Here is a 23,819-nt window from a genome sequence, read left to right on the forward strand (position 1 = left end):
AAATACAAAGAATGCGGATCCAAATCAAGAAAATATGAAGTAGGCGGAGCTTGTTGCGTCATGACGAGTGATTGGACCACACAGCGCCCGCTCGAGGACGTAATATGTTTACCACCAACCGATGCCATTCTAGCTAGTTTCTCATTCACAAGTGCAGGCAGGAAAAAGCGAACCGCAGAAGAAGAACTCCACTCAATTTGTTTACATCAGGAGGAGGTGACAAAACGGAGCCTGTCCTGACAGTATGGCTCAAACTTTCAGTCTATGACTTGCTATGTCTTATAACATAAACTGACAGGAAGCCATGGGCGCATTAGCTTATCTTTCTGTCCTGTGCTCGTTGTGGGTTTGCCCGCTAGTTTCCAGTGAACAGGTAGCATTTGTAGAGGTGCTTCTGGAAGACCATCAGGATGTTTTTCAGGGTGAGGTGCTCAAGGGGAGTCTGGAGAACGACGGCATGGAAAACCACAGCAAAAAGAAACATGACCTCAAAGGAGACCTCATATTGGTAAGTTATCAATGCTTGCAAACAAATACTGGATATTGCAAGTTATTTCTGAATGTCTGTTTCTTGCAATGGCTGTAAAATAGAACATGCATTATCTACTATATTTGCATTTGAACACTTTCTCGTGTGTGCTGAGTCAGTACTGTGATATATACAATTATATCTCAAATATTATAAATATTGACATAAATGTTATATTAAATATGACAAAATTGGCAATATAGCATGACGTTCGATGCATTGATTAATTGAGAGCATGCAAGAACAACTGGTTTTTATTTTGCTAAACTGTTCAAATGATATACACTACCATTTAATTTAATTTCACTGTTTTGAATGTGTGTTTCTTGCTTTCTGTCTTTAAAATAGAACATGCAGTACTCACTGTATTTGCATGTTAACACTTTTCTCTTCCTGTGTCAGCACATTGGTATATTAAATATAGTGATACATAAATTAAACATACAGATAATATAACCAATATGGTGTCAGTATATACTTAAAAAGACAAACAGAATTTTTAAATATATAATCTGAATGTCTGAGTGTCATTTTATTAATATTGTGTTACATTTTACAAATATTGACAATAAAGCATTCAGTTCTTTGAATAAATTAAGGCACAACTGCTTAAAATTATATACATTTTTCCAAATATAAAAAATCAAACCAAATTTAGAGAGAAAAAAACGAAATGACAGGACATTTTAATGATCATCTTCAGGATGATTTTTTAATTAAAGTGTAAATGTTGATAATTTAAAAAACAGATGATAAGTTAAGATGTGGGGCATGCTTTGTCCAATGTCTTAAACATCAGAGACATGCTTCTTTTTGTCTATGTAGATAAAAGATGAAGCTCTTGAAAGCAACAGTGAAAGCAGTGATGGGAAGGATCAGAACCCGTGGATTGGAGTGGTTCCTGTCCAGATGGAGGAAGGCACAGTTTCCAGCAACAGCAACCAGGAGTCATTTGCTGCCTCTGTGGTCAATAAGGTATTCAAAACTGCCATTGTGATGATGACAAGGTAGTACTGATCAAACTGACAGCTCTCTCCTTTATAGATGAAGCGTGCTCTTGTTTTTGGTGCATCTGCTTTGATCATACTGGCTTTAAACCAGAATACTGTCAGAGAGGTGAGGGCTTTGCTGTTCTGCTCCATACACTTTTATTTTATGGGATAATGGTTATTAGATAAGTATGAAAACTCTTCTTCTACAGATGGATCTCTCTCAGGTTCTCTCAAAGCCAATCATTGTCATTCAGACATCAGAAAATGTCACTAAGCTCATTGGAGCACTCCTCAGGTAATCTTCAGTCATTCAATTATCAGTATTCTTCTCAATAAACAATATATTGGATTTAGAAATGTCTTTTTTCAAAAAAAAAAATTTTTTTTCCATTTTTATTATTCAATTAGGGGCCTTCATGCAACAGCCAAAATCACTTATAAGAGTTTTCTACAGGATAGCCTGGTAAGATTTTACTGATCTTCTGTGCAGCATAGTTTCATGCTTGTTATGGTTCATTAGTGTAGGAGTGTGATATTTCTATATGCGGTGTTAAAGGGGGCCACCTTGACCCTGTGGTCCAGCTGTGGCCGTTCAAGAGGAGGGTTATACGGGGAATGGCAGGGGGTCATCTGCACCGGAGAGACCAACTCTCAGGTCCAGGTATGAGCGTTATAAAGACATTCATATAATCCAGGGTACTGTCACACAGCCTTACAGCTAGAGCTGCATGATTAATCATTAAAAGATTGCGATTTCAATTCATACACCCATGCTATCTGTTTCCTAAATGTCAACGATTCAGCTATGTCTATTCAACCTTTGACAAGTATCTGTGTTTGTGCTGCCGCTGACTCAGAGAGAGGAGTTGTCATGTAGAAGTACGAAACACCTTCACAAACAGTATTCTCAACCACAATGAATCATTATTTCTAATTTTACAATAATTCAAATCATCACAGAAGCACCGGGATAAAAGTTTATAGTCCGGATATTGATGTCTATGATAGCAATCAAAATATAATAAATTACCCTTTGTATAAAGATTGTATCAATTACACCTTTACGCCAGTGGGTGTTATAATTTTTTTGTCATTGAATCGTTAATTCAAGAGATTTGTTCAAAAACGCTGATTCATCCAGCAATGAAACAAGTGAAGTCTTTATGAGTGAGTCATTGAATCATTCATTCAAACCAATTTGTATTATTCTTCATTCAAATCAATTCAACATTTTTAAATAGACTGCAGCAATTGACATTTTTTCAGAACCTCTAGTAAATTACATGTTATTTTGTTTAGTTCTATTCAGAATCGTGATCTCCATTTTAAACAAAAAAAATCGTGGTTACACTTTATTTTTAAGGTGTCCTTGTTACAGTGTCATTATACATTTAAGTGCTGAGTAATATTAATTAACTACATGTACTTACTATAGGATTAGGGTTAGTTGTATGTAATTATGCATCAATTAGTAATTACTATAGAAACTACATGTAACGTGACAAGGACAGTGTAAAATAAAGTGTTACCAAAATCGTGATTCTCAATTTATCCAGAATCGTGCAGCTCTACTTACAGCTCAACATATTTCAGCACTGTTATTCATGTAATCATCTTATGTTTCTTAAAGGGTTAGTACACCCAAAAATATATTACTCACCCTCATGCCGTTCCACACTCGTAAGACTTCACAAAAAACACAAATGAAGATATTTTTGTAGATATCCGATGGCTCAGTGAGGCCTGCATAGCCAGCAATGAAATTTCCTCTCTCAATATCCATTAACTTACTAAAAATCTATTTAAATCAGTTCATGTGAGTAAAGTGGTTCATTATTAATATTATAAAGCGACGAGAATATTTTTGTGCGCCAAAGAAAACGAAATAACGACTTATATAGTGATGGCTGATTTCAAAACACTGTTTCATGAAGCTTTGGAGCGTTTTGAATCACTGTATCGAATCAACGGTTCGGAGCGTTATGAATCAGCGTGTTGAATCATGATTCGGATCGCGTCTCAAACCGCCAAACTGCTGAAATCACGTGACTTTGGCGCTCAGAGCTGCTGATTCGATACAGTGATTCATAACGCTCCGAAGCTTCATGAAGCAGTGTTTTGAAATCGGTTATTACTATATAAGTCGTTATTTAGTTTTTTTTGGTGCACCAAAAGTATTCTTGTCGCTTTATAATATTAATATTGAACCACTGTACTTACATGAACTGATTTAAATATGTTTTTTTTTGTGTAAATTAATGGATCTTGAGAGAGGAAATGTCATTGCTGACTATACAGGCCTCACTGAGCCATCGGATTTCAACAACAATATCTTAATTTTTTTGTTCCGAAGATGAACGGAGTTCTTACGGGTGTGGAACGGCATGAAGGTGAGTAATAAATGCCATTATTTTCATTTTTGGGTGAAATAAACCTTTAATACTACATCACTTTATTGGTGAGCAAAGATCATTCTTTTATCTTTCTTTTTTATCCATCTGCCCAGAAATATCTCCAGCAGCTCTGGAACACTGTCGTTCTGGTGGCCCTTGTCCTCTCCACAGGGGTCATAGTTCAAGCACGCTGGCAGTACCAGGACAACCAGTTTAATGATGATTTAGAGGTGAATGCTGTTTTTGTCACAGTTAATCTGGGAACACACTACACGACTGGCTTGCTCAGTTGGGGACACTACATTTTTCAACTAAATATCCAAATAAATCTAATTTGTAAACTAAATTAACTATATAAACTAAATTACTGATCTAATTACTGATCTAAAGCCCACATTGTCACTGTATGATAATTGAAATTAACTGATGACATCACCGTTTTCTCCAGAACGGCTATACGGCTGAATACAATTCTGTTGCATTATTTTCCTGTTTAACACTGTGAAGCTGCTTTGAAACAATCTGCATTGTTAAAAGCGCTATATAAAGTTGACTTGACTTGACGACTGTCAGCCCAATTATGAATGTCATTTGGTTGACCATGCTCAAACTCAAGAAACATTTCTTATTATTAATGTTGAAAACACATGTGGTGCTAATTATTTTTTGTGGAAACCATAATGCATTTTTTTTTCAGGGTTCTTTGATGAATAGAAAGTACAAAATAACAGCATTTATTTGAGACCGAAATCTATTGTAACATTATAAATGTTTTTACTGTAACTTTTGACCAAATTAATGCATCCTTGCTGAATAAAACTGACCCCAAACTTTTGAATGGTAGAATACATTTATGACTGGATTTCCTCCCAGCCTCTACTTAACATTTCTTCATCTTTAGAGTTAGTAACAGTAGTGTTTTAAATCAAAATCTTTCTAAAGCCGGGGACACACTTAACAACTAGCTGAAACATTCTAAGGCAGAGCTCAACACACTTGAAGACTGTAAAAGAACAGTCAGAGAGGAGCACAAACCTAACTCAACACTGAGTGGACAGACAACAGTTTTATTTATGAAACATTAAACAATTATTGTCTTTCATGTTTTCTTTATGCTGTTATCGCCTGAGTAGACACATTTCATTATGCATTTCCTGATTCATTGCGTTAATTAAAAGATGTTTAGTGCTATTTTTTTTTTTTATTACCTATAATCAAGCAATAATGTAGACTTATTCTCAAATCAGGAATTCAAAACAAAATGGTTCATTCTGAGCAAAAATGCTGGGCTATTTTTTCTTTCCATTTCCAGAGTTACCAACTACCAGTACTGCTTTATTTATTCCAAAACAGAAGTCATACAAATAACATTTTGAATAATTCATTTTTATTTTATCTCATATTATTTTATAACGCTCCCAATACTATTTAACAGGACTGACAACACTGCAAACTCTGCTTTCAGATATATTCAAGGAACTGTATTTCCTCCTTATATTTCCTCAAATATATGAAGTTATTTTAAGTTGTAATAATATTTTAAAATATGACTCTATTACTATATTTTTGAGACTTCTTTGGAAATCATTAAAAAAAAAAATCTTACCAACCCCAAACTTTTGAACCTAGTTTATAATATAAATAAAATATACTATTTGTCTTACAGTCAAACTTAAAGCAAGACATTTTAAAGCGATTATCAGCATTGAAGACGAGGACATACCGGCAGCCCAAAGTGAGGTGTGACCAAACACAGACGGTTGAGACGGACAGTTGTGCAGTTTGTCTGGAGCAATACAACAACAACCAGGTGACAGATATTCTACATAGTCTTATGCTTTTGCTCTGTAGAGTTATTATTCTTTAATAAAGAGAGACAGTCTATCAGAAGTTCATCACTGCTCTGTTTGCGTGTGTTTTAGTGTTTGAGGGTGTTACCGTGCCTCCATGAGTTCCACAGAGATTGTGTGGATCCCTGGCTACTCCTCCAGCAGACATGCCCTCTCTGCAAACGTAGCGTGTTTGGTGAGAAAGACACAAATATTACCAACCATTATTACTTGCTCATCTATCTATATATTTTTGCTCCATGCAAACTGTATTTGAACTAAACTCTTCCTGCTCTCATTCTATTCCTCCTAGGTAATTTTTATTGAATTGGACGGATGGATTCTGGACTAGGAAATAGTGGAATTGGATTGACTCTTCTGATTCAGAATTTTCATAGCAACTAAATCCCTCATTTGTACTGAAGGTCAGGATACCTCCATGGTAATGATCTTTGACCTTTCCAAAAACTGTATACCTTGAGTTCTTTCAATAGACCCCAAGAGTCAGGGCAAGTTCCTGATCTTTGGTCAGACCACTTGAGAAGTTCCTTGAAGGTAGGTCCTTGTACACGGGATCAGTTCTTTTACGCACAGCTGAGTACTTTAGTTACATTTGAACCAGTTTACAGATGCACAGATTGTGAAGTAATATGCACAGCAAAAAACAGAAGTAATGATTCAGATCTCTTCAAATCAAGAAGGAATCATACACACCCCACATCTTTGTTCAAACAAGGGTTGGCATAAAGTAAAAAAGAAAAGGTAAAAAATAGCATTCATGCATCAGTAGATTATCACTCAACCTTTTCCTCTGACATGATATCAGGGCAGGCCCTGTTCCACCAAAAAATGATGTGGTTCTTGTCTGGAGCTGGTCCTAACCTTGAAGTTGACATCTTGACATCTTATGAGACCATATAAAATATTTTTGTTAAGAATTGTAAGCAGAGACATAATGCAGGTCAGAGGCCCACACATTACACACAGGGAAAAAAGATATCACAGCCAAGTTTTATTCATTCGTTCCTATGTTCTAATTCAATTGTGGCCATAATTTAACTAAATTAAAATGAGGGAATAAATTTAGTACAATGTGGCTATGATTTACCCTCTATCAATTAGCCTAATATTTTATGATTTGCCTAATAATTACCTTAAACAAAGAGAAATTTTTTTTGTGTGAACAAATATTTAATACATTTAATCTTTTTTTCTATGCATGTCAAGTATGCAGCTGTGCCATTGTTTGGCTTTGATGGCTAAACCCCCTGTTCCATCACTAGCACCAATTCAGTGGAAAAATTTGACATCAATCATGTTACTCTAAACTACCCAGTAAAGTGAAAGATACATGAAAGGATTATCTGTATTCCATACAAAGAGATGCCCTGTGCCTTGTTGCTGCACAGAGCGACTTTCACCATGTTAGTCACTTTTAAAGATGATTTATTAGGGACTATAAGTACATTTTCGTGCATTTTAGAAGTTCAGTTTCATTCATTAATTTTGGACTTTCAAATTGTCTTTTTAAATTTCAAGGAAATGCTTTAGTCTGACTGAAATGCCAGTCAGGTTTTTGCTTTGTTGGACCAACAAACCTACAGTACCTTTCAGAAGGCCTTCTAAAGCGAATCGATGGGGTTTTGTAAGAAAAATATTCATATTTAAAACTTAAATAAAATATCTAGACTCCAGCAGACCACTTTCCGTATTCAACTTACGGAAAAAGCGCAACTGGCGTGACATTTCACTAGGACATAGTGTGGACAACTGTGAGAGCCGTTACACGTTCTTTTCATTTAAAAGTGAACTACTCCTTTAAACATTTAGAATGTTCCAATTTTTTTTTTAAAATTGTATTCATCAAAGAATCCTGAAAAAAAAGAATCTGTTTTCTGAAAAAAAATATTTAGCAGCACAGCTGTTTTCAACATTAATTAATATTGTAATATTTCTTCACAATATTATGGTTTTATTGCATTTTTGATCACATAAATGGCCTTGATGAAGATAGGAAACGTCTTTCAAAAACATTAAAACCATCTTATAATAAAAAAGCAATTTTATCTTGGCTTCATCCAGTATGTTTACAGGGTAAAAGGACTACAGTTGGCTTTGACAGTTTGCGCATCCCTCAAAAGACGTGTATTCATTCCTTTTAATATTGGAGTATGCATTGTGTCACGTATACTTGGGACAGACAGATGACTACTGTAGTTAGACTACGCAAAAAAACCCCACTGTAGCCCAATTATATCTGCGCATGTACTTTAGGATATAGGAATAAGGAATCTCAAGACAGCCAATCATTCAATGACAAAATCTGAGGAATTTCCCCCAACCCAGCTATCACACTATCTCAGGAGGGCCTCTGCTAGACAGGTAAACAACCATTACAAAAAAGAAATGTAATTCACACTTGCACATAGAAACAACAAAGACACAGTCTTAAGAACAGTATTTATTCATGTTTTATCTTCCTAAAGTTTATGTTTTATTTCAAAAGCATTCTTAAATATGCTTTCTGTTACAAAATGCTTTGAATTTATCTTAGCAAGTAGAAATATGCTGCTGTACATGGCAAGAGAACATTGCCTGTTCAAAGTCTATGTGAGAAAAATGACATCACTCTCCTCCAGAGCGACGAATGCTCACAGCCTTTGGCACAGTATGATTAATGTGTTTGAAATCAGACTTTGCAGCCTGTCTGTACAACCTCAAATGGGAAGGTTTTTCCAAAAGACTGGTCTTATGTCAAGTCTTAATCGCTTTCTGAACCCTTAGACAACTGGAACAGGATCTTTTGAGCTCCACTTTTGTTTTAATAGTGTAATGTACTGCATCTTTTGTAGCAATTTATTTTAGATGCTACATTCTCAAACCTGATGTTCCTTTATTTATTTATTGAATTTTACTCGACAGTGCAATAACTGTTTGTACCTCTCCTCTGTTCAATAAACTCATGTGTTACAGGGCAGAAGACATGGCTCCTTTCCCTTACAACACTTTGTTTCCTTGTCATACAGTATGTTGACTGTCACTATCAAAAACATAAAATAAAAAAAAGATTATCTTGATCCCTTTATAGACACATATCCCAGTGCATTTTACTAAGCACTCCAATCAAACAGTCAGTTTTTAAATTGATTTATACTTCATAAAATAAATTCACCAAGAACTAATTTTCAATCTGAAAGAAATAACAGGCCTATGTAATAGACCAGAGTGTCATCTCGATGAGTCTCGATATAAATGAAGAGCTACAATTCACCTCGGGTACTTCATTCCACTTTTTCAGCTCGCTGAGAACTGTGTAATGCGCTGTTCTTGATTTAAAAGTTTTAAGACGGGATCATGCCTTTGTTCCTCTTCCTGTCAGCCATCGTTCTGCGACTGTGATTGGCTCCTCTGCTCTTGTTTGCCTCCTTTCTACGACGATCCAAAACGGTCTCCTGCGCTTGTCCCCGCCCCTTTGGACCACCTACCACATGATTTGCCGGTGGCGGTCTGTAGCTATCAGGAAAAACCAAATAAAATCAATTAATGACTGACTGATCTATGTTTTCTAGGTTAGTTAGATAATGACCATTGCAAATGTGCAGTGTAACCATGGCTATGATTTTGGGATTGATAACCGCATTTACTTACAGGAGTCTCAATGTCTGTGTATGAACGTGCAACGGGAAACAAGCCCGTATTCTCTTAACCATAGCGACCAAAGTAATATCAAAGATGGCAATATCATGACACTATGAGAGCCGCAAGTTCATTTGAGTCATGCATAGACAGGGTTGGGAAGGCTACTTTAACAGGGTTCCCACGCGTCCTGGAAAACCTGGAAAATGAAAGACCAATTTTCCAGTCCTGGAAAACACATGGAAAATGGGAAAAAAAGTAAAAATGTCCTGGAAACGTTTGCGTTGTCCTGGAAATTAATTGTCTCTCCTTGTGGATGAACACAAACGGGTTAAACATTTTACGCATGAATGTCTGTTTTCAAGCAAGTACGCAATTTGACATCTCAGTAAGCTGGTATGACTTGCCCCTCTAAACTACGGACATTGTGAGTTCTGTGGCAAATGTGCACGTGCGGTACTCCTGTCTGACAACCAGTGTTAATTTCGTTAACGAAAACTATGATGAAAAATGTTCATTGACGACCTTTTTTTCCCTGACTAAGACAAGACGATGAGAGACGACACCCACGTCATTAAACGATAACTGTGACTAATAACACATGCAATATCGTTGACAAAATAAGACGAGACTGAAATGTGTATAAAAAAATTTTTAAACTTGACCAAAACCACTTGTTTTGCTGAATAAATGAGACAACACATTACATTCTGTTTTTACCAGATTTAAATAATGAATCCTCTCTACACTGTTGAAGAAGCGCGGGTGATCAGAAAACACAGACAAGTAAGCTGGAGTTCAGCGATCTTCATTTGAGATTTTCTACTTAAATTAAAGTGTCATTCAGCCGGTCTGTGTTCTGTCACGAGCCGCTTGCGCTGTTTGTGCAATTAAATCTGCGATCAAAATGCAGGCTGATACAGCAGTGTTTTTAATGTTGATCATATTAAACAAGCAAGAATGCAATGTTTCCCGAATATCCACGATTTCAAACGTGACATTTAGGGCTGTCGCGGTTATGAAATTTACCTTGCGGTTATTATGGGTGTCTGCGGTATTACCGCGTTTTGTTTTGTTTTTACAAACCTAATTTATCCTGATTTTACTGCATAAAAAGCTCTTTTGTTGAGTTATTATGTAGCATAAATTGTTGCTTTTTAACTGACAAAGATACACGTTTTAAAACATTTTTGTTTATTGTTAAATGCAAAACAGCAACAAGAACATGCCTTTTCCCATTAAAAAAATAAAAGAAATCAAATAATTTTAACGTATCATTGATATAATTGTCCCTATATCGAGGATCTAAAAAACTGGCCTTTGCCAAAAGTTTTTGTAAGGCAGCTGGTTCATACTTCCCCTGTAGAACACTACACATTTTGTGCTTTATGTCCAATGTTAAGGTGGTATCCTCACTTGATGGTTTAAGCATATCTTCTGTTAGGAGTTTCAGGACGGGTTTGACAGAAGACACTGTAACATAGCTTTCGCCAGACAGCAGATCCATAAACTCAGCCGCGGGTTGGGTACTCTTGTATCATTATTAATTTATTTAACATCAAATGCACATGACGAATTGTAAAACAAGGCCACAAAAACAAAAAAACTGAACACTGTGGTTGCCGCGGTTTCTGCGTTTGCTTTCCTTCCTCTGCGGTTGGCTTGTAAAAAGCGCGGTTTTACAATATTGCGGTTACCGCGACAGCCCTAGTGACATTGATTTTATACAACAGTTCAACAAGCTAAGGGTAACTTTTGTTAAGTGATGACGTAACGTTACTACATTTAAAACGCTCTATTTTGCAACGAAAGCCACAGCAGAACTGCAGCACACAGTGGTGATTCGTGAACGAATCTGTGGCTTAGTATGAACAAATCATGAGATTTAATGATCCGTTCATAAATACAGCCACTTGCTTCGTTACTGAATGAATGAAAGACTCGTTGACTGACTCACTCACTCACTCACTCACTCATAAAGACAGTGACTTACCACCACCTACTGGCAATTTTAATTTAATACAACAACAAGTGAACAAGTGTGTGTGTGTGTGTGTGTGTGTGTGTGTGTGTGTGTGTGTGTGTGTGTGTGTGTGTGTTTTGCGGACTGTCGACGCCATGTGGAGGGCAAAAAACATTTAAAGATTGTGGCCAGTATAGTACAAAATGTCTATATTTTGTAATCAAAAATATAGGTTTTATTGTTTTGTTTTTTATAACCATTTTCTAGCCGGTGAATGGGGAAATTACTGCGTGCCAAGTAATGGAGTTGCAAAAGTCTGCAAAAAAAAAGCTGCACAACACAAGTGGTACTCAAAATATTTTGACGAAGTTGGCAGGTCTGGTGACGCTACCAACCAATCAAATTGCACATTTCCTTAGAACAGTTCTGCTTCCCCAGATGTTTTCATCTGTCTTTGTTGCTAGATTTATCGGTTTTTCATACCCAAGTAAGGATTTATTTATCCAAAGAAGGGCCAAAGCTAGCGACTTTCTGTTAAAGAGTGTTGCTGTATCGTAGTATATCGAGTGAGAGGTTTTTCTCCCTCTCTCTGTTGAGTGACAGAGGAGCAGTGGAGAGCTGTGGGCGTGTCGTCACTCATACCTTTGCATGAAATATATTTTTGGTTTTAGTGGAGCCGTAGCGAGCACGACGACAGCTTCGAGATAGCGACGGGTAACATGTAGTCTTACCGGGCCATGTTCCACTCAGTATTTCATACTTATTCTATTGTCCGACAGCAGAAACAAAAACACATGTAAGTAAGCAAGTAGAGGAAAGCAGGTGGCATTGTGAAAGACAACAATCTTTGCACAACTATAATACAGATATAACGGTATAGGTACAATATCACATCGGTTTCAAAATATGTCTCGATGTGATAATATCGGTATATCGCCCCGGTCTTAGTTGTGATAACTTGACTCGCACTGTAGCAGCTGGAAAAAGACTTGAAAATGTCCTGGAAAATCATTTCAAGAAAAGAGTGGGAACCCTGTTTAAAAATGTATTCCATTACAGTTACAAATTACTTAATCAGTAACGTAATCCAAGCACCACAATATGAAAGTAATGTAATCTGATTACTTTTGGATTCTTTAAGGTCAGATAAAAAAACAATATCAAAGTATTTTTATGTAACTATGAATTTAAAATAAACACTAATAAAAACTATTAAAACTAAGCAATCGTGTCTTGTTCACCAACTAGAGGTTGCACAGCCCTGTATATTTATTTAAAAGGCTATACAGACATCCAATGGCTACAGTATGGTATTACAAATGTTTTTTTTTAAGTTACGAGACAATCCAACACTCTCCATTGACTTTGCATTGCGTGAGGCGGCCTCCTTGTCATTTCGGTCTTATAACAAAAAAACAGAACAATGTCTTAAAGCTGCTATGTGACAGGGTGTACAGCAAACAAGCTAAAACACACAGAAATAAGTTTTTATAAGCTGTCGACCCAAAAAAACAAGCGTTTAAGGAGATAAAAGTGGATACAGGCAATAAGACGTGAAGCATCAGCAGGAAGAATGGGTACATTTTGGGATCCTGACAAATATGCCTATGTGTGCAGTAAACATTTTGTCACTGTTAAGTCAAATATCCAAATGTCAGTTTTATATATTATATTTCCTGTCGCTGATTACGTTCCCCTCTAATGGGTGTAGTTCTCAGTGTCGCGCTCTGTCTCAATTGCCTGTATCCACTTTTTTGTCCTTAAAAGCTCGTTTTTTTGAGTCAACAGCTTATAAAAACTTTTTTGGTTTTTAGTTCTGGGTTTTGTTTAGCTGTTTGCTGTACACTGGGTCACATATCAGCTTTTGGACATTGTTCTGTTTTTTGTTATAAGTCATAAATGACAAGGAGGCCGCTTCACGCAATACAAAGTCAATGGAGAGCGTTGGATTGTCCCAATCAAATTCGATTATAGAATGCAGTTGTCACTCCCGTAAATAAACAAACAAACTGTGTGTGAACGTAAATAAGGACTCAAATACAGGTCTGACAACCATAATCGGTTGCTGTATGAATGTAACTTATCCACTCTAATCTGCTGTCAAACTTACCCTTTCCTGCTCTGCATAGCAGCTCTCCTGGCCTCAGCTCTCTCTCTGAGGACTGCTGGGTCCTGGACGAAGTAATCCTTCTTCACGGCCTCATTCTGATCAAAATGACATAGGACATGATCATTGTAAAATGGATATGTGCATTATGTGAGTGCCAGGAATTTTAAAGTATGACCAATCAGACTATTTCCTATTAACATGAAAAGAGAAAAAGGAAAAAAGGCAAGTACTGAAAGCACCATATGGTCTATCACCCGCATCAACACCTGAATTTATGAATTTAGAGACAATGAATTTAAAATAAAAGAGAAAGATTCATTCCAACCTTGTCCTCTTCTTCCCCCTCGTCTTCTTCCTCCTGAGTCTTTTTGGTTGTTCTTAGAACTAGTGGGATAGTGAATGGCCTAAAGGGCGAATATTTAGATGTTAACTTAAATGTAAATTAAAAAAATAATAATACCAATATAAATTAGGGCTGCACAATTTGGGATTTTTTTCTTCTTCCTGGTAACTTGTGATTGTGATATAAAAGAAGAAAATGCTGACTAATAATAATGTATTTTGTATTTATTGTATTGTATTTAATACAAAAAAAAAATGTATTTAATAAAACTAATATTATAATAAAATATTTTATTGTAAAGTACAACTATAAATTCTTAGTCTTAATTTATTTTCAAACATTAAACCATTAGGGCTGTAATCTCCCAGTCGATTAGTCGATAATTGGTCGATACGTTCTGGCTCGACCAAAATTCTGATTGGTCGATTTTTTGCCGCGTTCATTTCATCAGTTTTGCCGCGCCGCGTTCATTTCGTCAGGTGGATAGCACTAATTGCTAATGGGGGTGTTTTGAGAGCACCCCTGTTTCACAGGTAACAGTCTGTCTTCAGAACACCCCCATTGTTTTCACTTCTTTTGGATTAGCCCAACCCACTGGGGAAGAGAAGTCTCTCACTGGTCCTTTGTGTTTCATTCCCCGCTGGGCCGCTGGCTCAAACGTACACCCAAAGTGGTAAACTTGAGGAACGCCCATCAACATACACATGAGGGGAAGCGTCACAACACCGCGCTATTAGTGGATCTGTACTGTCAATTTTGCCGCGTTCATTTCATCAGTTTTGCCGAGCCACGTTCATTTCATTAGTTTTGCCGCGCCGCGTTCATTTCATCAGGTGGAAAGCACTAATTGCTAATGGGGGTGTTTTCAGAGCACCCCTGTTTCATAGGAAACAGTCTGTCTTCAGAACACCCCCATTGTTTCACTTATTTTGGATTAGCCCAACCCGCTGGCGAGAGAGACAGATTGAAGAAGGCTAGTTTTCTTGTATATTATTTATTTAATTGTGAGAGCGTTTTTTCTGCTCTTGATCTGGCTTGTTTAATAAATATTCCTTTTTTATTAAAGAGGACGTGCCTTTTGTGTTTAAGAGTAAAAGCTTTAAGTCTATTCGTGTCTCAGCCGCGAAGCTGAGCTCAGCTGAGCTCATATGTTTGAGCTGCACAGAGTGGCTGAAATGAGTGTCTGTCAGTTATTATAATACATATGACAAAAACAATTGTCTAAATTATGTTGCATATTCCTCAAAAGTTCTTGTGATGATATCTAGTTGACAACATATTTTCGGAAGTCATAGGCTATGATATTGCGCAGGTGCATGCGATGCGACGCTGTCAGAGCCGACAGACTCGTGTGTCAGACTCATTTCAGTGCAAAATAATCAGCTCAAAAACTATTTAATATACAGCAAATAGCCTACTAGTTTTTTATGTTTATTTATAATTAATTTAGGGAGACAACAAGGCTACCAAGTACTGCGCACAGTGTGCAGCTTATTCATTTTTTTCTCTCGTTATTTTAGTCGATTTTTAGTCGAAAATTTCAGGACTTCAGTCGACCAAGATTTTCTTTGGTTGATTACAGCCCTATAAACCATACATTTTTATTTTGGCTAAAAACCACAGCCATTAAAGCTTCTCTTTTGTTGACAACAGCCTCTCATTACAAGCAAGATGGCTGGCATGCTGTGTTCCCAAATGCACATAAGCACTCCAATCTCAGAGCACATGTACATTGATGTACATATGTACATTGGTCACAGCTCATACCTGCGGTTCAACAGTTCATCTTCTTCATCCAGATCATTTGCTCCTATTTGGTTGTCATCATACGTGTCGTCATATTCGTCTTCATAATCATCCAAGCTGAAAGCATCATCACGTTCTCCAGAGGGCTCATTCCCTATAGGAATCTCATCCACCACTGTCTGGTAGGCTTGATATCTCTCTCTCTGCTCTTCTATGTGCTGCTTGTCATCGAGAGTGGCACGTACACTCTCCCCCTGTCTGAAATACACAGAGATTTTAATTTCTACCTGACACAAACCGTCCTTTACAGCTTGAGCTGAATATTTCATAAGTTCACTTTATGCCAAACTCTTTCAGTTTACGATGTACTTGTCAAAACTATTTTCTCTTGACCAACTGGATTTTCATAAATATTCAGTGGCTTGTTTGACTAAACCGACTGAAATCACAGAGTAAGGTATTGAAGGGCAGGATGGGGTAATGTTTTAAGTGGGAAGAACTGTTACTGAATTTTAACATAGGTTCACAGAACCTACCTCCGGCCTTTCCATATGCGACTCATGTCCAATCGGTCACGGTTGAACACGTCAAACTCGTCATCGTTAAACACGTTTGATCTTGTGCTCAAAACTGCGGGAAGCTCCTTTTTCACAGGCCTACAGGGCAACATTACAGAGCCAATTAGCGACAATGAAGTGGATCTGAATTGAACCATAAATCCTTGGGTAACACTTTACAATGAGGTTCCATTAGTTAACATGAACCAACAATGAAAAACTCTTTTAAAGCACTTTCTTCGTTGAGCTTAGTTAATGCTAATTTCAACATTTACTAATACATTCTTTAAAATCAAGTAATCTGTTATTTAATGGACCTGAGCTGATGTGAAATAATGGTCTCACTTTATATTAGGTGGCCTTAACTACTATGTACTTACATCAAAAAAAAGTACAATGTACTTATTGTGTTGATATTGTATTGAAAAACACTTTTGCTGCTTTTGAGGTGGGATAAGGGTACAGTTAGGGTCAGGTTTGGTGGTATGGGTAAGTTTAAGGATGGTTTAAAGGGTAAGGGACGGGTCAAAGGTGTAATTATAAATGTAATTACAGAAATTAAGATTTTTTTTTAGCACAATGTAAAAACATGTATGTACACAATAATTGCATTGTATAAATTGATTAATTTCAATGTAAGTACATAGGAGTTAAGGCCACCTAATATAAAGTGGTACCGAATTAATTAACAGTTGTACGTTAGCAGAGATGAATAAATACTGCAACAAATATATTGCTCATTGTTAGTTTAATGCATTAACTAATGGGACCTTATTGTAAGTGTTACCAATCTTTGTATGCAAGACACTTCAGTTGGACTTTACCTTGCCATTGCCCTGTCCAGTTTGTCAAGAGAAGGTGACAGTTTATCTTCCAGGATGTTGTTTACAACAAGTTCTGAATTGTAGCCGTACTCCTCCAAACATGCCATTATGAATCCCTCTCCCAAGTCCGGAAGCAGCTCTCGGATATGGGTCAGCAGAGACTCCAGTTCTCCAGCACTGATTGTGCACACTGCTCCCTATAGGCCCCAGAAGGAAAAAAAATTTTAGGAATAATTTTTTTGTATTATTTCACCAGCAGGTGCTAAAAATGTATTTTCAACAATGCTGTAGAATTTTTTAGCAGCCAATGAACTCACGTTGTCGCCCTTACAAGGAGTGTCAGTCATAGCTTCCGCTCCTCTCAACTCCTCTCTGACTCCCAACACTCCAGCTCCTTCCATCTGGGAAGCTTCTAAATCTCTGCCGGTCTTGCTCTTGGCTCCTGCACTGTGATTGACTGACGAGATTGCAGAGGGGAAGCTTCTCTTTTTCCCCACAGACTCATAGGCAGAATCTACACCCTGCAACAGGTAAGATGTCCTGGTTTCGTCTCTGAATGGGTGGATCAAGGAGAATACCAGAAAATAGTGGAAAGGAGATAAAACAATTAGGGAAAGATGCATTATTCTGATTCACCGTGACAGAAAAAAGTCAAGTCAAGATTTAAAGGCAGGTCTGACAGAATGAGATTTGTGGTTCTCAACTTGCACAACAGGCTAAACTGGCACGATGTTGATGGCATAGACATTGTTGATGCTGCAATAATCTCACTGTCATTATTGCATATGTTGCCAGCTTTTCTTTGCATGGCAACATTATTGAAGTGAACTTTGTACATACATGGTAGGTATTGGAGGAAATGAGCACTAGCTATGGTATCAGAGGATCAATAATTATCAAGCATGTAGGAAAACAATTAGAAATTGACAGGTTATTTCTGGAATCATTGAGGTCATCTTCTCTTAAGAAGAAGCCTGAAAGATGACAGAATGCTTCCCCTTTTATTACACAGCTTACTGTGTTCTATACAGCGACCATAGTAAAGGATACAAAAGAGGGAAGGCCTGCTGAAGGAGACTGATGTCATCCACTATAGGGAACTGTTCATCGTAATCTGCCAGAAATCTGAGAGATAAAGAGACACAGCAATGAGAATGCAATTGAAATTAGTTGTCAGCTGTGATAGATTACATTTACACCCATAGGTGTGTAACGGTTCTCGAAAAAAAAGAAAGAAATCGAACCGTACCATTCCTTTCTCCACCCACTTGCCCCGCGGTTAATCTCAAATCTGACGATGCATATTTATTATGGTTTGTTGAAATTAACAAAGCGTAAAACAGAGTTGATTGATAGTTTCTGTCGATAGATACGCATTCTGGCTTCCCAATACGCTACAACAGCGATTATCAAAAAAATGAAGACAAAACAGTCACTCTTTGTAAAGTTTGTTCAATGCAAGTGCCGTATGTTCGAACATGACCAGTCATTCATGCCACCATTACCCAGGTGTTGACAGCGTGTGAGAGCAGATGAGACCTGAATAGCACATTGTGTGTTTAAACTAAATTCATTTGCGAGCTTTTAGCCTTGCCAATATAAACATTCATGAGCAAGAAGATGCAAATGAGAACTTGTGTGCGCACTCATCCGAAGCGCGCACATGGAAAACCGCGGCTCAGACAGCGCACGAATATTGAGTTCTCTTTCAAGTCTTGCGCTTGAACGGAATTTTGTGATTCACACAAAAATATGTTGACATGCCCGTCTTGGCGAGTATCCTAGCAAACATAGTAGCTTATGTCTTAAGTTAATGTAAACAGTCGAGAAAGACAAAACGTGTAGATTTTCAGTGTATTTTTGATCTGTGCATTATGTCTTAAAGTGACAGCAGCCTAATCTTCCTGCTGTCTGTGTTTTTAAAGCTGCTGTCCGTAACTTTTTTTGTGTGTTCAAGATTTACAAAATTTATATAATGAGAATGTACAACATGAATCCATTTTCCAAACCGTGTTTTTGTCTTACCCTGAATCATTATGGTACACTTATAATAATTGTTTATATTGGGACTATTTCAGACCGGTCTGGTAGGAACCGCTGCGGAGGAGCACAGTCCCTGCGTTACTCTCCATAGACATAAACAGAGAGAAGTAGCTCCGGCTGCAATGTTCTTCCGCAAGACGCATGCAGTTCTGTTTATTAACCGCTATAACACAAAAAGTTACGGACTGCAGCTTTAATATTAATCAAACAACAAAAGACAAGGAAATCACTCACTGCTCTTGAATGAATAGCTTTTGTAACTATACAGATTAATCTTTAATTTATACACTGAAATATGCAGTTATTTTACATTTGATTACTTTATTAAATTTCTATACCTGGAATCTACTGTTGGGTCTACCAAAAAAACTGAAAAGCACTGTTCATTTTATTTGTGTCTTTGCTCTGTTGTATTTATTTGTGCTGTTGCTTGTAGTTTGATTTTGTTCTCTCTCTCTTTTTTTTTTTTTTTTTTTAGACAGTAGTCATTTTTTCCCTGAACTTAGCACATACCAAAACCGTGACCCTAAAACTGTGATACAACCCGAACTGTGAGTAGTTTGAACTGTTACACTTTTTCTGCATAATTTACCTTTTCTCTTGAAGGAAAACTGTGAAGTTCTGTAGAAGATCTTCTACAAAGGATGCCACGTTTTCAGAGCTGTGAAAATGATTGATGCTCAGGATCAAGGACATTTAGTGCTCATTCTTGTGTTTGCCTAATATAAGGAGGTTTAAAAGCATGTCGTCTTCTTTTTTTTCTCACCCCTCCAGTATGGGCTGTAAACACGAATGTTGGAGCAGCAGGTGAGCAATCTCCACCATTTTCTTTCTGGAATGAGATACTTGTCTCCACATGTCCTCCTGTAAACTGAGACAGATTGCAGCTTCTTTAACTTTATCTTTAAAAATTCGCAAAAGAGTAGTAGTAATAGAGATTTTCATGCCATGCCAGCAGCTGAGGCTATTTTTATGGCAAGAGCTGAGTTACAATATACAAAAGAGTTATATAAATACAATTTGCAAAAGAGTGTCTGTAGGTTTGTAAGAGAACATGTCAAGTTTGCCATTCTAACCTTTTATTGAAATTTCTCTTCTTCACTGCCTTTTCCAGGTCTGGAACCACCATCTCATAGAATGATGATAATCTGCATTGAGAGATGCTTTGTTTATTATTTTTGTATCAGTAATATCAGGTATGAATTTCTGCTTTTGAGGACCCTGTGTGAATTATAGTTCATTGTGTGGATGTACTTGTGACACCTGTTAAGAAAGTTGTGTTGTTTGAAGGCAGAACAAGCCTCAGGGAAGATATCCAGGAAAGAGTGGATGGTAGTGCAGGTATCACACATGTACAACATCAAGTCTGCAAGCTCCTATGAGACATAAACATAATACATATTTAAATATAAGCATATTATTTCTGGCCTTGAGGACACTTTGAATTAAAAGTAGAGTTAGTATTTGTGAAAACGGTTAAGATGTGTTTTGGTTACCTCCTCTGACATGGTCAAGGCAGTTAGGCATCTGTTTGCATTCAGTTTGAGGGGTTGACCGTCTTCTGTGTCCTCTGACTGAATACCACACTTCTGTAATATTGAGTCAAACACCTAGAAGGTACACGCACAGATTTTAGGAAGTTCAGCAGACAAATCAGAGCAAATTTAGAAATGTTGATTGTGTCACATGATCACATGAAATACCTGGATAATTGAAGGTATAGTCTCATCTAGATCTCCATAATAACTGGGCTGTTGAGTAAAAATGTTCTCTGGACAAGGGAGGAATTGGGAAATTTTAGTTTTACACATGGAAACACAAACAAACATGAGTGATTAAAAAAAACAGGTGAGTTCATGCCTTTTTCAAATTATAAATATGTACTATAAGGTTACTAGTACCGATCATTTTATGTAGCAATTGGGAATTTCCTTTCCCAAACAGCACACACAGATCCAGAATTTTGGGAATGTCAAATAGGTAGTTGTTGTAGATAATTTCTCCAAAGACTGCAGGGGTAATGAAGTTCTCCTGGGGAAGAAAACAAAACAATATAATATGTCCTTACCAGATACTATATTAACTTTATTATTTTTATGGAGCTAGAGCTACTGGGTAAAAATGAGAATAGAGTTATATTTGCTGTAGTTCACTACTACATTACCACTAAACTTCCGCTAAACAGTATCTATGTTTACCCAGCCACAATTATATCAGTTCTGAGAACTTCAGAAACATAACTTTTTTAAATATAATAATAATAATAATAATAATAATAATAATAATATGTACTCATACTGTACACCTGACCACATCTGAACATATTATTAAAACATTTCTAAATTGGGTTTCAGAGGGGTATGATCATTCATGCTGTGTACTGTAACTGTAACTGCAACCGTTCAACGGGGTAAAGTGCTGAAACCCTTTTATACTGACTTTAATGGAAAATATATTAACCGCTCAAAACTGACAAAGAATGATAACTTACACAACAACTCTTGCTTACTGATATGAACAGGTGATTTATCTTTCATCCAAAGCCACATGAAGCAATTTTGAATTTAGAATCATAGTTACAACTATTTAATGGAGACTTTTCACATTTCTGAAATTTCCACAAAAATATTAAATGGCACTTTTTTTACACAACTGTTTTTATCATTAATAATAGTAAGAAAGCAGAAAGTTGAGTGCCAAACCAGCGTATTAGAATGATTTCTGAAGGATCATGTGACACTGAAGACTGGAGTACAGGAATGAATCGCATTTTAAAATATATTGTAGAAAACAGGAATTTTTAAATACTGTAATATTTCATATTATTACAGTTCTATTTGTGTGTATCTAGGATGTGTTGCCTGTCCAAAACCACACTGTACAACAATTATAAATCTTAAACAAATAATATAGTTAGTTACACACTATAATTTATGTAATAAAACATTATTTACCTTAGACTCTTTGTGCGTAGCCATCCTGAGGAAGACCATGAACACAGAGCGGTGAATGTTCCTCTGCATGTCGGCTACAGCTGGACTGGACGAGATACCAGACGGGTCCAAACTGCGGGGAGCATGCCTCAAATAAGAGTCCAAGCACCTCTGTAATGACTCATCAAATACCACCTAAAGGGAGAAAGAATAAAAAAGAAACACTATGAAAGCTGCCTGGCTAAATAATGTAAGTGTCCAAAAACAACAATATTAGTCTTCTATTCGGCTGTACCAGAACCTTCATTACTAACTTTTTATTTTTGTCAGGACAAGTAACTTGTATTTAAGAGATTCCAACCTGACACCAGAACTTGTCGTGAGGTAAAGCCAGCAGCCACTCCAGATCCTCTGAGATGAACTGAGCATGTTCCAGGAACTCCTCCACTAATGCAGGTGTGCCATCCTCAGGTGGGGGCTTAAAGGTTAAGAAACATCTCTCTTCTTTACGATCAGGGTGCTTGTGGGAGAGATTCAGGTGGCATCATCATTCAAAATGTTCATAGAAGAACCGGACTATAGTGGTGGATCAGGTCTACTCTAGTTAATTATGCGGGATGTAAATGTAAAGCGAAACATTCACTCACCAGTGCTGGTAGAGTGCGTTCTTTGCCTTGTGGTCCAAGGGGCTCAGTCACATGCAGTTCATCTAAAGGAACTTTTGCACAGGCCATTTCACCTGCCCAGGAAGAAACAGACCTGCCCTGAAGAAAATAACCAATGGAGGTACCTCCTGATTAAACACAGTATAAAGACACATACTCATTTACTTAGTCTGAATTGTGTGTAAATGATTCGCCAAGAGTTAAATGGTGGTTTAAAAGATGTTATATACTCATAGATAGGCCTTAATCATCTGGTCTAAGACCAGATGAGTCTTGTTATTATATTGAGTTGTATATTGAGATATTGAGAGTTGTTATTATATTGATTGACAGGTTTACTGTCTATAGACGGCCTCGTTGGCAGGCTAATGTGCCAGAGATCAACACCATAAACATATTTTGTCACTGTAGAGATTGTCTAAACAACAGACACATTTAATTGTAGTTTTTGTTATTTCATTTTAGACATGCAGCTGTCTAACTGAGATGACTGGCTGGCTACAGTATTAGCGAGCTGGCTAATGCTGCCCGTGATAGTGAGCTCAGCAACTTTAATAAAGACAACACGACCAAACAACAGCAGTTTTCATTATATGCTAATGATTTTAGTAAAAGGTGGATGGACATTAATAATAATAAAAAACCGGCACAATTTTGTTGACTTGCTAAAAATTAGCCAGATAACCCCAAATAAGAACGAAAGTAAGAGAAAGTTAGCTTACTTGCGCTGATATAACAAATAGATTTGTTCATTTAAACAGCACAGTATGAAAATAATTTGTATAAAGTCACCTCTTGACTGAATCTTTCAACAGATGTTTAACAGCTCCAGCTCAAGGCATCAGATCTATCAGCGTGGATATCCGGTCTACTGTACTCTTGCGGACAATATTTCAAAATAAAAGTCTTTAAAATAATGGGGCAGATATAGTAACCCCATAGAGCTTAAATTTCATGACATTTTTATTAATTAAAATCTAGTAATGTAGCCTATGATGTAGTAAAATTAGTTAATATTCTTAATGAAAGTTATTGTGTTCCCAAGAAAATCCAGCTCTTTGGGGTCCCTGAGTTGACTGAGGGTGCGTCTCAATAAGCTCCATATTTCAGTAGTCAGGGCACTGATCAGGGTGTCAACCCATTGACTTATTCCTTGGTCAGTGCCCTGACTACTGAACCAGGGAGCTGACTGAGACGGACCCTGCGAGTCGAATGGGGTTGGAAGTGAACCCATAGACACAGATAGATAATGATAT

The 23,819-nt window shown here is 37.0% G+C and overlaps 2 protein-coding genes across 3 annotated transcripts; one reads left to right on the forward strand and one right to left on the reverse strand.

Annotated features, from left to right (window-relative positions):
* The first annotated feature begins 147 nt into the window (after positions 1-147).
* rnf215 (ring finger protein 215) lies at positions 148-8,719 on the forward strand. Its single transcript, XM_079814967.1, has 10 exons — positions 148-508; positions 1,355-1,504; positions 1,574-1,645; positions 1,731-1,816; positions 1,930-1,984; positions 2,078-2,182; positions 4,028-4,144; positions 5,581-5,724; positions 5,837-5,939; positions 6,057-8,719. The coding sequence occupies exons 1-10, from the start codon at positions 305-307 to the stop codon at positions 6,068-6,070; spliced, it is 1,050 nt and encodes a 349-aa protein (XP_079671093.1). The 5' UTR covers positions 148-304; the 3' UTR covers positions 6,071-8,719.
* On the reverse strand, positions 8,187-23,443 carry ascc2 (activating signal cointegrator 1 complex subunit 2). Of its 2 annotated transcripts, none has more exons than XM_079814966.1 (19): positions 23,356-23,443; positions 22,546-22,637; positions 22,260-22,418; positions 21,920-22,093; positions 20,867-20,996; positions 20,669-20,736; positions 20,462-20,575; positions 20,229-20,341; positions 20,042-20,113; positions 19,732-19,836; positions 19,558-19,626; positions 17,973-18,047; positions 17,240-17,474; positions 16,923-17,119; positions 16,078-16,197; positions 15,563-15,799; positions 13,778-13,856; positions 13,453-13,547; positions 8,187-9,256 (listed from the first exon to the last, which is right to left on the reverse strand). In XM_079814966.1, exons 2-19 carry the CDS (start codon positions 22,630-22,632, stop codon positions 9,085-9,087), a joined length of 2,301 nt encoding a protein of 766 aa, XP_079671092.1. In that variant the 5' UTR covers positions 22,633-22,637; positions 23,356-23,443; the 3' UTR covers positions 8,187-9,084. The 2 variants fall into 2 exon arrangements, with proteins under 2 accessions (XP_079671092.1, XP_079671091.1); XM_079814965.1 differs by having other exon boundaries at positions 22,546-22,662; positions 23,356-23,438.
* Positions 23,444-23,819: the final 376 nt, after the last annotated feature.

Source organism: Gobio gobio (assembly GCF_949357685.1).
Source record: "Gobio gobio genome assembly, chromosome: 4".
In the NCBI taxonomy this organism is placed as follows: Eukaryota; Metazoa; Chordata; class Actinopteri; order Cypriniformes; family Gobionidae; genus Gobio; species Gobio gobio.

Bases quoted from the DNA above. Each gene is read 5' to 3' on its own strand.
- rnf215 (XM_079814967.1), top strand. From the start codon at position 305: ATGGGCGCATTAGCTTATCTTTCTGTCCTGTGCTCGTTGTGGGTTTGC. The intron at 1,646-1,730 runs GTGAGGGCTTTG...CTTCTTCTACAG, and splicing joins ACCAGAATACTGTCAGAGAG to ATGGATCTCTCTCAGGTTCT. The intron at 4,145-5,580 runs GTGAATGCTGTT...TTTGTCTTACAG, and splicing joins AGTTTAATGATGATTTAGAG to TCAAACTTAAAGCAAGACAT.
- ascc2 (XM_079814966.1), bottom strand. From the start codon at position 22,632: ATGGCCTGTGCAAAAGTTCCTTTAGATGAACTGCATGTGACTGAGCCC. The intron at 19,837-20,041 runs GTTAGAATGGCA...AATCTGTCTCAG, and splicing joins AAGAGAAATTTCAATAAAAG to TTTACAGGAGGACATGTGGA. The intron at 9,257-13,452 runs GTAAGTTTGACA...TTTTCCTGATAG, and splicing joins GCTATGCAGAGCAGGAAAGG to CTACAGACCGCCACCGGCAA.